This window comes from Nesoenas mayeri, assembly GCF_963082525.1.
Source record: "Nesoenas mayeri genome assembly, chromosome: 4".
In the NCBI taxonomy this organism is placed as follows: domain Eukaryota; kingdom Metazoa; phylum Chordata; class Aves; order Columbiformes; family Columbidae; genus Nesoenas; species Nesoenas mayeri.
This window is the reverse complement of record NC_137540.1, coordinates 65998010-66015828: the sequence shown is the minus strand read 5'-3', so window position 1 is coordinate 66015828 and position 17819 is coordinate 65998010. Positions and strand designations below refer to the sequence as shown.

Genomic DNA, 17819 nt, shown 5'->3' with positions numbered 1-17819 from the left:
GCTTCTGAAAGTCACATGTGGCTTTGTTTAGGAAGTTCCTATATTGAGAAAGAGATCACTGCTTTGTCTTGGAAGAAGTGGTTTGAGCTTTCCCTGCCTGTCATTGAGAGGCGCATTCTGCAGCATTCTTGCACCTATGTGTGATTTTTGTAGTTAATGAAATGGGCAGATTCAGAGAGTGACAATGAGAAAGGTCTCTGCAATAACACTTTTAAATTACAACATGCCTTCTCTGTCAAAGATACTGGACCAATATGTACTAGTGAAGACAGGTTATCACTCAGGAACAATGGGTTCTCATGAATTCATATGTAAGTGTCAAATTAAGGCTTTACTCTTGAGCCTGAAAAACTCACAATGGCTTTGGAGCCAGATTTTCCCATGAAAACTAAACCAGATGATTTTATTTGTAAGTCAGATGTAAATGCTATAAAATACACTTACTTAAGCAAATAATTTTAAAATATCTATTGGAAGACAAGTGCAAAATAAATGCAGAATATTTTAGACCTTTCTTGTAAAGATGACACCAGAAAAGCCAGCTGATAAACCTAGTGCAAACTGAAGTCTAGACTGGAAACCACAGAGGGAGTTTCAGGTTTACCAGCTAACAAATGTTTGATGAAAAAAAGCTGATGTCACCAAAGAGCCTGTCAAGATTTCACAGCAAGAAGCGTAACTAGTATAAATCCAGCCTAGAGCTGAGATCATAGCAGTAATATGGTGGGCAACATAAAGTGGTGGAATTTTCCAGACTTGAGTCCTAAAATGTTCCCACAAAAATGTACATGAAAAAATGTATGCAGTTACACACTCTGACCCAAAAATGAGCTTTTTCCATGCACGCTTGAGTGTATGTGCATCTGTGTGCACTTTTGTGCATTTGTGGTCAAGTAAGGTCTTAAATCTTCCTGTTTGTCTCAGCACATCCAACGGGCTAGTTGAAACTACACTTATTTGTCAGCATCCCTGGAAAATGCTAAATTAAAAATAAAAGGACTGCTAAGAACACGATACTACAAGAAGATGCTTGTTTAGTGGCTTCATTCATACAGATGAATGTGTTCTGTGTTCAGGACCTGCAAACTAGGCCACAGAAAACTGCTCTTAATATTAAAAATACATGAATGCCAAGGAAATTAATTTCTGATGTAGCTTCTTGTAGAAGACCAGCAGAAGAATGAAATGGTCATGGTGTCTGGACCCAAGGCTTTCTGTTCCTTTTAACGTTGCCTCTTGCAAAAAATACATTTATGATTTATCATGCAAGAGAGATAATCTATCGTTTTGGAGTGCGGGCCTTGATTTTCATTTTTACCTAATGTTAGGCACCCTTTGTTAACTTTTCTTCATTTTATGGTGTGCAGACATTTTGCAGCAATCTCTTCAGTTGAGGGTCTGTAATTGAGCAGTGAATGTTTCAGGCACAAGCAGACATACCTGCATCTATCATTTTGACAACGTTCAGTCAGTTCTGAACTTGTTGTAATAAGAGGGATTTGTTCCCCGAAGAGAGAAGAAAATCAAGGTTGTGACTATCCAGTCAAAGAGCCTGTAACACTTCTTGTTAGGATGTTAATCTGGTTGTCCTACTCAGTTTCGATCTCTGATAATTGTATGTTGTCTCTTATAAAAGTTTTCAAAACCATCTTTTTTTTTCACTGTGCTGGGCTTAGTGAGGGGAGTCAAGTAACTTCTGGTCTTCAATCTTAATGTGGCTGAGTTTTCCTGAAGAATAAACTAGTGACAGAGCTCTTCTTTTATCGGTTTAAATCAGCACAAGTCTCAGCTTGTGACTGTAAACATTGTGTGGCTGGTTTTACTTTCTATGGGAATTTCCAACTGGAGATCTCAAAACACTTCAAGCATTACTTTCTTGGCTCAAGTAATGTTCCCCAAAGAGGTTATTAGCTCCATTTTGTAGCTGTTGAGTCAAGTGCTGAATGATTGTGCCTTAAAACTGACTGGAAAAAGTGTATTTGAGGATGCATACTGAATATAAGTGATTTGCATATAGTGTTTTTTTTAGTTTGTAAGTAACTTCAGGACCATAGTGTCCCAAGATGGTCAGGCTGGGTTCTTGGCACAGCACATGATCACCAGCCGTGAAGGCTTTACAAACTAAATTAAACCTCCCAGGACTTACACCCCTATTGTCTCAGAGAGATGGTTTGAAATATCTCGGTACAAACCACAGCAAGGTCCGTATGTTTGCATAGGAGCTATTTAGGGCATGATCTGGAGACACAAGAGACTGAGCTGCATGTGAGAGCTTGGCCAGGCTGCGGGAATGCAGCCAGGGTGCTCTGGCAGAGCCCAGGACCCCATCCTGGCTCTGAACTGGAGCGTGTGTGTGTGACTGGCACCATGGAAAACAATATGTTACGTTAAAAAAGCAGATGCATATGTAAATTTTTTAAAAAAAGAAAACACCAGTGAATACAGAACCACAAACATCCTATTTGCTTGTTTTCTCAGGGATAAGTTTTCTTTAAGTTCCTGACTAAAATCACAAATGCAAGCTGTAGCACATCTCAGAGCAGAACTCAGGAGGACTGAGACTCGGTCCCCTGCTTTCACCACAAGATAGTATTCCTCCTCTCTCCTTCTCGCAGCTTTGGGTGGAAAACTATTTAAATCATACCTAGCTCAGATTTATGGCCATAAGTGTGGTCTGGATTTCTGCATTGCCTGGGCTTGGGGATCCAGCTCTCCTTGCATGAGATACCAGTGCCCTTGCAGCAGCAATGCCTCCAGCCGCCCTCCCCAGCCACCCTGCGCCTCCTCCTCTGGGCTCTGCCTGATCAAGTGGCCATATATGGCGATAGTCTTCATGGTAATAACGCAGGAGAAATGATACAGAGGTTGTCTTGGTTGAATATGTCAGAAAACTATTTTTAAGGGGATATACACACACTAAAGATAGGCTTGCTGGCTGCTACTCTGCTAGAATCTCATCCCCACTTTGCTCAAACGGCAGTAAGGCAGAAAGATGAAGCTTTTCAAGCTAGAGCATGCTTGAGAATGACATTTTCCAGTACAGAGGGTAAAAGGCGTTTCTTTTTGGGACTTAGGCTATGATGTGAATAATTTCTGCTTTTCCTCTAATTTATCTAGGTAAACTCCTCAGGGCATTTCTTCTCTGCAAATTGCTAAGAGAGTTTTGGTGCTCTCTTAAGGAGGAAGAGATTGACACTAATATGTGTTTTGTGTAAGAGTCCAAAAGAGAGAGAAAATAATGAGAATTTAGTCATGCCAGAATGATGAAAGTCCCAGAAAGTCAGTACTCCTCCAGCACTGAAAAAGGAGCGTTTCAGGAATGAGAAACAGTGACTTACGTCTGGAGCCAAACCCTTTTCCTTCTGCTGTGTTGTGCATGAGCAGATTACAGATTTAACATACTCCTATCTTCAGAGTTAAGCAGCAGAGACAAGAGACAGAGGATCCAGCCTGTCCCGTTTATAGCAATTCCCATGTTTGCAAAACATGTGGGTAGATGGGTGACAGGAAGTGACTTGGCTGGATGGATTTCTAGCCTAGTTATGTCCAGAAGAGAAGCAAAAGAGCAGTCAGGCCGTCAGCTTTCTCCCTAATCACTTTTGAACTCAATCATATTAAAAGTCTGAGCATCTCCTCTGAGTTTCATGAAAACTTGAGCTGAGATGCCATGATCACATCCCTGGGGTAAGCACAACCTGCAGCCTGAACTCATCCCACAGAATCAATGAGGGGAGAGGTCTGCAAGCTCCTCAAATGCAGGAAGACTCAGTCTTATTCCTTATAGAGCCTCAAGTAGATCAACCACAAGGAACCCTCTACAAATTTAGTACTTTTACTCAGAATTTGTTTGGTCTCTGTGTGGCAGGGTCTGGCTGGCGAGCAGCTGGCTTTCTGCTTTCACTGCATAGCCTGTGGTTATTTTTTTCTGAAGCCTGGATCTTTGAAGGTACCTGGAAAAATCTAATTTGATTCATTTGACTTTGCAGGTAAAAAGAATAAAAGTAGGGCAAGTAGTCATGGTGCATCACTTAAAATAAGATATAAGAGTTATAGAAATTTGTAGGTGAGTGCAGGTATGGAAGTTTTATACTGAGTGCTAGTGTTTCTGTCATAAGATGGTTTTAAAGAGAGAAATATTCCAGACACACCACGTGGCAGAAATTCCACTGACTTCACCCATCACTGTCAATGGCTCAGGGCAGGGACTCCTTCCAGCTTCGTACCTGCAAATATTTCCCCTCTGTTCCTCATGTCACTGCATTCAATGTGATAAACTGGTGTATATTCTGATCCAGCTGGGGATTCAAGACTTTTCTGTAACATAAATAAGCAATAATAACATACTTAGGTCTACACAAGCTTTTTTCAGGTCTGCAGTTGAGGCAGTTCTGAAGGCCGCTAATTGTAACACTGTCAATGGTAATTGTGGTATTTAAAATTCTTGTGATGGAATAACAGAAGATTACATTGAACGTATTTAGTTTTGAGGCTATCCAAAGAAATGAAAGGTCTTCAGTTTTCTGATTACGTTTGCTTATATATTTTAAGTATTTGAATACGTAGTCTGTTTATGATCTCAGTTTGATTTTTCCTGGCAGGTCACCCTGTGTATGTGTATATGTAATGTACAAAGACATTTGTGGTAAGAAAAAGAGAATTATTTCCCTTTTCTAATGTGTGGGAAAACTTAAACTATTAACGGAGTATGTGCCATTACAAAGTATTCTCAGTACAGCCTTCCAGATTATGCCATTTTGTTAAAAATAACACATTTGGGAATTCCTTTTATTTGCTTTCTACTTTTGGAGCCATTGAGGTACAATTATTCATATATTCACACATTTCATTGCAACGGATAAGAGTTCGCTGACCTCCTTTCCCCACTCTCACAACTATTTTCTAATGAAAATAGTGATCTTTTCGTATGACTCCAGGATATGGAACACAGAAAAAATTGACAAAAATGCCGAGTCTTGTGATTAAAATTATGCAAGTTGGCAACAGTGTTGGAAAGTTTTATCCTTAAAATTTTGACTTAAAGCTATAAGCATGTGAAAACCACATTTACAATGGCAGCTGTCTGCAAATGTAATTACAGAGAGTGCATCCAGGCAACCGTTACATATCAAAGACATTTCATCTTGATGAGCTGTAGAAGTATGAGTTTTATGCTGTGCATTGAACACAATTATATTGCACATAGAGGGTGATGAGCAAGGCTTTGCCAGTGAGCCCCATGAACCCGAATGAAGTGTTGGAACCTTGAATGTGCATTTAATTCTGATCCTGTCATGAACTTCCACTTGATAATGTGTCATTTTTTAAAATAAAAATTTAATTACAACACAATTAAACACTTTAGCTTCTCCTTAAATATGTGAGGTATGATAAGAACCGGATTTACTTGAGTGTGTGACTTTGCACATACTATTCAGTTAATGCTGCCAAATCTTTTCCCTCTGTTCTGTCTGTAACTCCCATTACTATCTGCCTGTGCCAAAATGAACTGTGTGGTGTGAGCAGATGCTGAAAACATGAGCCATTGAATCAGGGTCATGCAGAAGACAGAAATGAATGTTCTCAGAAACTGTACAGACACATTTCTGTAGGAAGAAAACAGTGGTGTATTTACACCAAACTGAAGACCAGCAAGTCAAAGGAAAACAGCACACATAGAAAACATTTCTTATGATTTTGGGGAATTTACGGCTACATTTAACTTTAAGGTGCAAGTGCTCTGCAACAGATACATCTAAATTTTGTGTTATAAAGGACATCAAATGCCATGCTTATGTTTCCAGGGCAAGATATAGGGAAGTCCAGACAGTCAAGAAAGGCTGCTGAAGTGCTTTAATATCCTAGCTCAGAAATAAAAGTGTAGGTTCATTTCCCTGCTCTGCCTAGATTCTTTTATGTGACATAGAGTGATTAAATCTTTCTTTGTTCCTGAGTACTCCATCTCTAAAATGGCACTGATGCGCTTTCTCTCTTTATGGCATATATAGTACCTGTAATTTATGATGTGCTTATGAGTTGTAGCAATAGGATTTTTGTAAGCCCATAAACATTCAATTTGTTTAGCTTTGCCCTAAAAGGGAACTTCAGTGTTGTGAAAGAACTGTTTGGGATCATCTTTAGCTCTTTAGTGTCTTCTATATCAACATTGTTCAGTTCAAAACTGAAAAGACATTTTTTGTTGTTTAGCTTTTCCTGTCCTTGAAAGAAATCTGGATTTTGACGGTTAGCTAATTGCTGTTTTCCCTGGAAGTGGGAGTTCTCAGGCCAGATCCTCCTCCCTGCCAGCCGGGCTTGCTGTAAACAGTGTGGAGGGAGGAGCTGGATATGTAAACACGTGCATGTAAAGGGGAAAGTTTGTGTGTCCAGCAGTAATGCTTCCAGCAGAGTAGGATGCTTTTCTTTCTTAGCTCCCTTGGCTCTGCTGTCCTTGCATGGCTGCACTGCTGTCATCAGTAGCGTAAAGCTCAGCACCCCCTTGACATGAGTCTGGATGGAGAGCTGGGACCTGTTCTCATCAGCAGGAACAATTTCAGACTGATAACGGGCTGGTGATAACCTCCCAAGAGAGAAAAAAATTAATGATGTCCATAGAGAATCATCAAAAGTCTTCACTCGTTGCATATTTTTTACATTTATATAGTTTCAGTTTTTGAAGTTCTTCACATTCTATAAAAATCTCAGTGAGTTCCAGGTTCTGAATTTTTCTTTAACTTTTTAAAGCAGACATAATGCTATTTCCATTTCCCAGAACACATTTACAATTACTTTGACCTATACCTTTATGTCAACGTGCAAGTATAATACAAAAATACCACAGAATACCACTGCACAGTGGTATTAACTGTAAGTCGATCGGCACTTCATTAATTCTCCAATAGCAAAAAAAGAGCAGCTGGGTAGTGTATTATGCAAAACTCTTGTCCTTTGACACACGGGACCTTGGATCTAATCCCACTTTTTCGTCATCATAATGAAATTAATTCGATGGTGTCAGCTGAGTTCGTGTTGCAAAACTAGCACATGGAAATCAGCAGTGCTGTTGGTTTCTTTACTCAGGAGAGCCTTGGAGCTTAGCTTGTCTAGAAACTGAAACCGTCCACCTCTAGACATTATGTCTCCTCTAGGTTGTACATGAAATTATTTCGGGAGCATGGAGAAGCTGGTGTAGTGGCAGCCTGCCTGACACTTGCCAGCCTAGTAAATGTCTGTGGGATTCTCCTTCCTATTTCCCTTCACATTCATATATAATTTCTCTGATTTGCATTTTGTTAACAATTAGTAAGTTTTACATTGTCTCCTAAGGTTATAAAAGAAGTGTGCAGCAACTGTACGGGAGCCGTAGACTCCGATGGCCCATTGTCTAGCTCTCCAGTGCACAAGACGGAGCTAGAAAAGGTAAGATTATGGATGCAAAGTTCATTGTAATTACTTATTATGGAGACACTGCTAGACACTGCATGGTTTAGGGGATGTGCAGACCACAAAGCTGAAATTGAATTTACTTTCTTCATTTCGTGTATTAAATTTTTCATGTTAGACCATTTTCTGGGGCAATCTTCAATAACTATTGTCTGATTCATGTTACTGGTTTAGACTATTAGCCCCTGTGTTGTTTTTGTTTGTTTAGATATATGCAGACATCGTACAGAATTAAGCCTTCTGCCATGTCTATTCATTTAGTCACGAACAAGCAGCAGACTGGCTTGTGTCCATTAGCAGCTTCTCTTTGGCCATTTAGGGTGCAGTTCTGATACACGTGTGGTGATGCAGAGATGCTCTCTGCCAAGTGCAAAGAGCCAGCAGGGATGTGACCATCAGGGAAGAACAGCTGAAGATTATACAAAAGTTTTAAGGGAAAGGCTTTTATTTTTGAGAATTTATTTCTTGAAGAGTTCCGTGGGCATGCTGAGGTCACTGCTTTGGCAGACCCTTTCAAGTATTCGTGCCTCAACATAGAAACTTGGCTATTCACATATGGTTGTCTCTGGTGCCTTGACTCAGCAGGATATGAAAGCAAGAATTAGGAAGGAGAAGAGCCCTGCAGTGAATGATCAGTATGTTGCCTAGGGAGAAAAAAAATTAAAATTATTCTTATTTGATCCATGTAATTGTTGGTTGCCCAGCAGATTATTAAACAGGAGCACAGAGTCTAGAAATTTGTTTAAAATATTTTGCGTAACAAGAGGTATTAAATTATTATTATTTCACTGTTAAGAGTGTACTTTCAAATATAGACCTATTTTGTGATTTCTGTGCTTTTCTAAAGCGTATACAACAATGTAAAAAAAATCTCTAGAAGTGAATTTTTTACTATATTCGTTTTTTCTTCCAAGTGGATGAGAGCTTGTAATGTGTTTTATTTCACAGTAAGCATATTTTTAAATTGACTCATGACACTTCATTTGGTGAAGGTGACAACGCTCTATGTCTGCTAACCTCTTTGTCCCTGCAGAAGTTGTCATCTGAGAGGCCAAGCTCAGATGGGGAGGGTGCTGTGGAAAATGGAATCACTACTGTGTGCAATGGAAAAGATCAAGGTACATCTCACATGCATAGATGCTTGGCGTAAATAATTTGTGCATATAGGGAGATACAGGTAGTGAAATAGGTTTGGGGGTTGTGTTTGGAAAACAGGCAGTAATGCTTTTGAATATTTTTATTAGGATTCAGTTTAACTTGAAAGCTGAATTATGTCAGAAGGGAACCCTTGAAATTTTTCAGTAAGAGAAAGCATTTGATATTATTATTGTGCAGAAAAAAAATCAATATAATTAGTATAAGGAAACAGAACATAGAAATTTTGACTTAGCCTTTTTTGTGTTCAAAAGTGCAGTTTTTCAGAGTTTGGGCAGTCACTATAGGCAACTAACAGTCGCTTATATTAATAGTAACTGTAACTGTGTAGTAGCAACATAAATATTGGGTATGTCACTTCTAAACTATTATGTATGATTTATATTAACAGACTAAAATGTGCATAATCATGTAATATCACTGGGTTTATGAGTATATATGTATATAATATTACATATGCTGCTTTGGAGCCATGCATGCTTTGTTGTCCTTATAATCTAACAGAGGCACATCCCAAATCCAGAGGGAGTTTTTGTCTGAGTTACATGTAAAAAGCCTCAACCCCTGTGTTCTTTTCATCATCCCCTTCTCTCCTTCTCAAAGCAGAAGAAATTCTGTGAGTTTGTTAACTTGCCATATAGCAATGCTATCATTTAGATGGGACATTTTTGTGCAGCTGTCAGGTAATGTGAGCTGCACTGAGCACAATGTCAATACTGGCCTTGGTGCCAGTGCTGTCTCGCCTTTTGACTCATTTCCTTTATCTTCTCCCTGGGTCATTTTCCAACGTTTCCTGACTATACAGGTCTTTGACAGGCACAACACTATGGAACAGTGTCAGGTTTTGTGGTTTCTAGAAGTTGTGGTACAAGGTTAGTTTTCACCCTATAAAATCTTCTACTAAGCCTTAAAAAATGTGGTACCATTTTAGCCTCTGAAACCTGCTGATAAACATCTGTGCCCCAAAAGCTGTGTTGTCTATGATGTCCAAAAGTGCCTGGTGGCTCAGGTGCCTTGCGGGAGGCATGCTGATGGAGCATACGCTGGTGGAAAACCAGCCCAACTTAGATGTCTCAAGGAGGACAATTAAAAATAGCAGTTGCTTTTGAAAATTGTGACCTTCAATGTGTAGTAGTAAAAAGAATAGGCATTAGTGACTGCAAGGAGGTTAAAATATCCCTGGCATCATTTTAAGTGGTTCTGGATGAAGTTACACTATTTTTTCAAACAATGGATAGGAAACACTTAAGGGAGTCTGTGGGAAGGGAGCTTCTGGAGAGCAGTCGTCTCCAGCCTCTGCTCCGCTCTCAACCAGCTGCTCATTTTGCTGCAGGGAAGAAAATGAGAAGAAGAGGCTTTTGTGACAAAAATCACTGGCAGTCAGGCAATCAGTATATTCTTTAGAGTAAAAAAGATTAAGTCATGAAGGTCTTCCTCCCCTGAACACGGGAGCTCGTTGCATGTTTGGAGAGTACAATATAAGTTCTGAACACCCTCGCCTTAGGAAGATAGAATTAGACCTTTGCTTACACACATGCATCACTGTGTTGGAGTTTGGGGAACAGTGACCCGTACCTGAAAAGCTGCTTTTTCTCCCCAGCACCACATGCGGCAGGTGACAGATTTGTATGGTCTTGGCTACAGATATGGTTTCTAAATAGTATTCCATGATTCCTAGCAATTAAACTAAATCTGATAAATTATCCCATTGTGAGTCTCAAACTGCTTCTCTAATTTCCATACATTCTTCTTCCCAGTTCATCAATTCATACAGTCATTTCTCATCTGAACGTTTGTCCTTTTTTTTCTCAGTTTACACAAGTCCATAACCACTAAATGTTCCCTGTTGCAAAGGGAATTGATATGTCAGGGATAAAGTTACAGCAGCTCAATCAGTAACTATCCTAAATGTATTTTTCATCAAAATCATGTATCAGGGCAAGCTGATGGATATTTTTGCTGCCCTGTCAGCAGGGAGAGTTTTGCTCTGTTGATGGAATCCAAATTAGGCCACTGAATGCAATTTCTGAAAGTTCATTTTGTTAGTTCTGTTTTGCAAATAAAAGGTATTTTTTCTGATTGATTGCAATTTTTTTTTTTAATTTGCTAGGATTTTAGTCAGGTAGGCACTTTTAAAAAATTATATCCCTGACATGTTACATTCAGCAGCTCAGCATGCCTTGGTGCACAGAGCTGTAATATTACTAATATCATATTAAGTTAATAGAAGTATAAGCTGGTTGTTAGCAGAATACCTCTTTTCAGCAGAGCTTTTTCTTTCCAAGTCCTCACAAAAACAGTAAGTGCCAGCTTCTAATCACTGAATGTTTATACTGATCCCACTAATTTAATTGTTAGTAGTTAATTTATAAGTCTTCTCTTTCTAAAAGGTTAATTGGCATAAGATACCTTAACCTAATTGTACATGGCAGGAGTATTTTTGCTAGGCAAGTATATTTTGTTTTCGTTATGTACTTAACTGTTAAAGTATTTTGAGGTAGATGTTTAGGAACAATGGAAGACTGGGTGGATTTTTATTCTCGCTTATATTAGCTAAATTTATATGCAGGTAGCTCAGTCATACTGATAAATTACATGATGACTGCTGTGGAAAAAGACTTTCAGCTTGATTAGATAAAATTAAATTAGAAGCTTGATTTTTATTTTTCTTACCTGTATATATTCTGAATGCGATTCTTTTTATAGAACAGAGGTTATTCATAGGCAACTGCATTACAGAGGGAATCTAATGTTTATCTCATTGCAGTCTGCAGCTTCTTGAAGAATGTTCATCTTAGAGTGAATTGTTTGTCTGAACTGCAATTTTTATTCAGGTTCTCTCTGTTCTTAGGTTAATTTAAACACACTAAAATACATCCTTTTGCTTCCTTACTAGTGAAGAGGAAAAAAAGTTCAAAACCGGAAGCCAAGGGCACTGTGACTAAAGTAACCGGAAAAAAAATAACAAAGATCATTGGCTTAGGAAAGAAAAAGCCATCAACAGATGAACAGACCTCATCAGCTGAAGAAGATGTTCCAACATGTGGCAAGTGATATTTTTTCTCCTTAAATGCACATTGCAACTAAAACTTCATAAAATTCTAGCCTAGAAATTCCTCTGAAATTGCTTGTACTGCTAATTCTTCCTCCAGCATCAGAAAGATGCACTCAGATTGAAAGAGGAGTAGAGTAATCAAGAGCTTTTGATTTGAAAAGAGAGTAAAAGACACGACTTTTAAAATAAAATGGTAGCGTAGGCTCGGAAGTAACATCATTGCTCTTTGCAAAGGTAAGGGGGAAGTGTGGACAAAAAAAAGCAGAAATAAACGAGCTGTTTTCAAGGAAATGGATGTAAAATTATTATAGACTGGACTATGAAATAAATTTAGACTAGGAATTAGAAGAATGTTCTTGGGAAAGAATCAAGTCTTTTATGATAGATCATGGTGAGGTTTTATGGGACAGCAATCGAGACAGCAGTCGACTGGCCTCAGCCAAAGCGATTTGAGTTTAATTGTAAGTTCCTAAAGTGGTACATATTGGGCAAAACTTGAATGAAATAACAGATTTCTAGAAAGCTATTTTACCTCCGAATGATGAGCACTCCTTAAGACAACTGTAGTACTTGGCAGCACCAAGGAAGTGTAATATATAAGAAGGCATGCAGAAAATGCTTAAGTTGTGTATCTTAGCTCTTAATGTTTTCTCACATTTTAGGACTTTGTGCAATGCACTTAGCTGATGTCCTCACCGCTCTGGTATTTTCAGACAATGCAATGTATTTACATTCTCCTGTTTGCCTTCTGGTGCTCCAGTATTAAGTAACACTTCCATATGTGAACAGGGTAGAACCCACCCTTCTCCCAGTCCCTTCCAAAAAAAAATTCCAGAGAAAGCAAACTATGAAGTAGTTGCACCAGATTATTAATTTGGATCTGTCTTTTCTCCTTTAATTGACTAGAAAAACTTCAGAAACCAAGAAATCTGTGATTAGGCAGCAGTTGGCAAAACTCATTGGTGTGTGAAGTGTGATAGATGCTTGCCCAATGTGAAAGAAGCAGATCCATGGACCACCAGTGAGAACTTCATAGATCAGAGGTGGCTCTCACGCCACACTTTGGAAATCATTCACATAAACAATCTTTGATTAAATAAGTGTGTGTATATATGTCCATACATCAGCTAAGTACAGATGTGATTTATCAACCAAAAGAACAGCTGGGAAAAGCTGAAGCATCTGGTTTCCATACAAACTCAAGACTTCCGGGGTCTCATGCTCCATTGATTATTCTGTATTATGTGAGACATTAACCACAGCTGTACAATCTAAGTCCTAGTATTTCTATCATTATTCCGGATATGGACATAAGTATAGCCATTACTATTGCCTGCATTTGGCTCTACACAACACCACTTGCAGATTTTATAGGAAAATATGCATGTCTAGGCTTTGGTCATCGCAGGAAGTTTTTGCAGAAGGAGTTTCTCACCACCAGAAGTCTGGCTCAGTGCAATGCTCTCTGGGAGGTTGCTCCACAGTTGAAGGCTTTTACACTTTAAAAGTCTCTACCTCCCATGAACAAAGAGAAAAGCCCGGCGCGGCTGTAGGGGACACCCAGCTAGAGTGGAAATGGAAACCAACCTGCACTCAGCATCATGGCAAAGCTCTTCCCTAGAGCATCACTGGTCTTTGGCTACCTGGGCCAAGCTGAAGTGCGAATGTCCCAACTGGGAATCCGCTCAAGGCATTTTGGTCATGTCAGCTGTTGAAGTTTTAAGTAGGGATATGTGGGAGGAAAAGCATGGAATCCTGCATAGTTCATGTGAAATAGGAGGGTTTGGAAGAGCTTTTCTGAGAGGTGTGTTAGAAGCAGAGGAGGAAAAAAAGTGCTGTCTGAAAAAAAAAAGCCTTTCATTCCAAAACAAGCCAGCTGGCTTGTACGTGAAGAGTTTTCAATTTCTAGGGATTATATTATAATGCACAACTATATGGGGTTTTGTTACAGGAGAAGGGAGGAGAGCTGGAGAGTGTGATCATCACAAGGAGCCAAAATCAGAGGACTGTGCACATCCTCCCTTTTTTATGGCACCTTCCAAGATGTGCGCAAGTCTGATCTGCTATATCCTGTTGGATCAAGCTTTGACATTGGAACCACAATGTTGGAAGGGAAACCCAGAAAAATTAATCATAAGTCATAGTTTTAATGAAAACCAAAGAGAGCTATCCAACAGAATTAAATGAAAATCAGACCTGAGATAGAAGACAATTTTTTTACATAAATTCTGGCCTGTGCAAGTTACCATTTGTTTCCCTCTTCACAGCCTGTTTGGAAGCAGCAGCACGCTGAATTCATATAGTGTTTGTAATGTGGAAGCAAAAGTAAAAGATTATCTTTTTTTTGTTCCCAAACTAAATAAGGCAGGAAAATTGGGCATTGTCTTGATTTTAAGATTTGAGTTGGGAATGATTGTTGCTATGGGACAGAAAAGGAAAGACACAAAACACTGCCCATTTAATGATACTATATGCCTAGATACTATGTGATATAGAACATGATAAGAAAAGTGAACTTTTTAAAAGGCAATTTGTTAATGAAATTTTGATTTGTTGTAAGGGTACTGTATTATCCTTGGGGGGGGGGAAATAATCTTTGTTTAAACTTTTGTTTTAAAGTTTAACTAAGTTTCATCTGCATTAAGTTCTTTAATTTTGAATTTTTACTTTTATTGGCATCAGTAGCAACCTTTTAAACTCTGCTTTGAAGGTGTTGCAAACCAAGTGTGCCGCCTTCTTTCTAAATGAAATCAGAAGTTATAACATCAACGCTTAATAGGTCTTCAGAACACTGACTTTGTATGTTACAGAAGCTGGCTCATCACCTAATTATATAATATTATATATATAATATTATAATTATATAATGTGGCTGTGGTTTTCCCAGACAATTTTGGTTGGTCACAGTTATAAAAGCCATTACACATGGAGAAGGTGGGTCTTCTTCGTGAGTACATTGCCTGTGTATGTACATTTTTACCACTGCCCCTCTCCCGTTCTTAATAAAGTATTTGGGATCAGTGTGCTCCTGCTCATCCAGCTGCTGCAGTGACTAACACTGAACAGCCATTTGCACATGAGCAGGATGACATCTTTATATGCTTTTCACTAGATTATTGCCACAGTGAAAGTTTTGATTAAAAGAAGTGGAACAGGGTCATTTACTTCTCTTCCTAAAATTAAGCTGAACTTTCTATTATAAGAGGAATAAGTTAAGTGGTAGCGTTACATTGAAAAGTAAGGGTTTGGGTTTCTTCTTTTCATAAAAAGACAGGAGTAAAATATTTCACGTTTAATTTTATTGCAGGATATCTAAATGTGCTCTCAAATAACCGTTGGCGTGAGCGCTGGTGCAGAGTGAAAGACAATAAACTCATTTTCCACAAGGACAGGACAGATCTGAAGACACACATTGTTTCTATCCCTCTCCGTGGCTGTGAAGTCATCCCGGGACTGGATTCAAAGCATCCCCTGACCTTCCGCCTCCTCCGAAACGGGCAGGAGGTTGCTGTGCTCGAGGTATAGTGGTTGCTAATGGCTATGACTTGTAGGAACATCCACAAGCTAAATTAGAGGAGCACTTTCATACAACTTGGTCATTCAAAAAGATCTTTCAAATAGTGTTATTGCAGAGCTGGATAATAAAGACTGGAAGGAGAAAAAATAGTAAGTGTAGTAGGCAAAGAGATAACTGAGATTTAATGCAGTTCAAAAGTTTTCTCAGGAACACACTTTTCTCTACACTTGACCTTCCCTTGACTAAGGTGTTCCTGCTCCTTCTCAATACACACTTTTACATCAGGGATATAATTACTTAGGGTAAACAAGTTAGTGATAATTAAATAAGGTGTTACTGTTAATGGGAACTCTAGAGCTCTTAATTCTCATTTATCTGCTATTTATGTGAACCACTTTTGCTCATTCTGTGTCCATATTGAGATAATTCTGCATTAAGCAAATAGTGTCTCAGCATCTTGGGGAGTCTCTTGACATGTTGTACATGTAGACACTGTCACACTCCTCAACTTTGCCAAGGTCATACTTTTCGTCTGTGGTAGTTGGGTCAGGATTTTCTGAGGGGCTTTATTCATCATATTTTGAAAAATGAAATGAGAAGACACTTAAGGCCAAGTCTAATGAAGATATAATATAGGAGGAGGCAAGCTTATGTGTTCAGTGGCAGGATGGACAGTTTGACCACTTGGATTTCCAGCTGCAGATCCTTTTAGTCTCCTGTCATTGCAGCCAGGCCTGTTCTATTTGAGTAATTCGGAGAACGTGGAGAAAAAACCAAACACAACAACAAACTAAAAACTAGAAAGGAGCTCAAGGAACTGTGAAAGGCAGTGAAATATTTAAAAACGAATGAGAAACTGGAAGCCTCATAGTTTCTTTCCCACACCCTTCTTCCCTGTATCTATTTGCTGCTGTTTAACTTTGTAATTGATGAATTGAAGAAAAATACGAAAAATTTAAAACTATTTTAACAGTATTAATGTTTGTACTTGTTTGCTAGGACTATAAATGCCATCATCTAGACAAATGTATTGGATTTTTTTTTCAAAAAGGAACACTAAAATTTCTTCTCCTATTGGATTATTTTTTCCTTTGTTTCTACTTAGGACTAAGACTTTCTTCTTGGGAGTCATCCTACCTAAAATCCCCCAGCCTAACATAGGAGAATAATTCTGTCATAGCTTTAAATTTTCTGTAGTCTAAAATAAGCATGACTTGAATCTAAATCCACTACCCTTAAATGATTATTTTTTCTTCTTTTTGGAATTGCCCAGTTTGTACTACATCATAACCGATGAGCGCTTATCTTACTCAAAGTGCAGTCCTAGCAAAGCAGTTTTAAAAAGAAATCCTGGGGTTTTTAGGAGTTTAGCAGAGAGAAACCAGAACAGCTCATACAATGTGGTAGCAATTTGTCAGCCAAGAAGAATATGCCATTTTGAAATAAAGCTCAGCTCAGTGGCAGACGAAAGACATGACCTATTCTCTTGCCCATTTCCTTGCAGGCATCCTCCTCCGAAGACATGGGCAGATGGTTGGGAATTTTGCTGGCGGAAACAGGATCTTCAACAGACCCTGGAGCTCTGCACTATGATTACATCGATGTGGAAATGACAGCAAGCGTCATCCAGGCTGCAAAACAGACCTTCTGGTGAGGGGCGCTCAGCTACCCGGGTGTTTCTAGTACTCTGAGAATTTATATCTTAACGCCAGTGCCAAGAGAGCTTATCAAAATCCACCCCTCTTTGCCAGATATGGAACTCGTGAAGTGTTTCAGCATCACAGCATGTTAGATGTGTTTATGATTATTATGCTGGCATCATGCTAGTTCTGTAAAAGATGCAGACACCATCCAACTTTACCCAAATCTTTACTCATTTTTTTCAGTAAGTCTCCTTATCAAGTGCTATATTTTAACCATTTATTTTCTTGAAGACAGAACTGTCCCTGGAAAAGGACAAATATGCTGAAAATTAAATAAATTATTTTAAATAAATAAATTAAATTAATATGCAGCTACATAGTTCACATTTATCTGTTGGCTTTATTTGCTGTATATATAGGCAATATGTACAGCATATATTGCCAGCATATATTCTGTACACTAAAAATGTATAGTAAATTTAAGCAATTTAAGTCTTGGAGAGACACATTCTCAGTGTTTCCTTCTCAAGTTATTTTTTGATTAATTAAAAACTGCGTTAAGCTCACACCAGTCCAACTAATTTCTGGATTTTAATTTAGGAGATGGAAACTGGGAAGGTGCCTAGGGTGCAGCACAGAAACTGTTTACATTACAAATCAGTACAGTGAATTCCCTATTACAGATCCTGTGCTCAGAAAAGTAATGCACACTTAGCACATATAGTGATTTACATGTTTAAAATCAATTTAGGTATTAAACCAGTGTTTGGTGGGAGGAGACTGGCATTTTTCCTTGGCTAGGTGAGACAGTTCAGAAAGGGGAGGGAAGGAACAGTGGGGACAGGTGGGATGTCCTGCTGCAGACCTACCTGGGCTTTTCCAGGGTCAGACACTAGGTGGCAAAGGTATCATCCCTCATCTCGCTGCAAAATGAGGCTACCCACACAAATTTGGAATTCATATGACTTGATTTACTAGAGAACCACACCTTGGCTTTAAACAGACTGAAAAA

The 17819-nt window shown here is 38.8% G+C and overlaps 1 protein-coding gene across 2 annotated transcripts in view; it reads left to right on the top strand.

Moving 5' to 3' along the window:
* AFAP1 (actin filament associated protein 1) overlaps positions 1-17819 on the top strand; it is a gene marked incomplete at both ends in the record, with an annotated part of 63848 nt that overhangs the window by 31125 nt on the left and 14904 nt on the right. For both annotated transcript variants that reach the window (XM_080344450.1, XM_080344449.1), the window contains 5 exons: positions 7321-7413; positions 8471-8555; positions 11489-11638; positions 14955-15166; positions 16669-16814. In XM_080344450.1, the coding sequence (XP_080200576.1) occupies positions 7321-7413; positions 8471-8555; positions 11489-11638; positions 14955-15166; positions 16669-16814 (686 nt within the window). The remainder of the gene's footprint in view (positions 1-7320; positions 7414-8470; positions 8556-11488; positions 11639-14954; positions 15167-16668; positions 16815-17819) is intronic.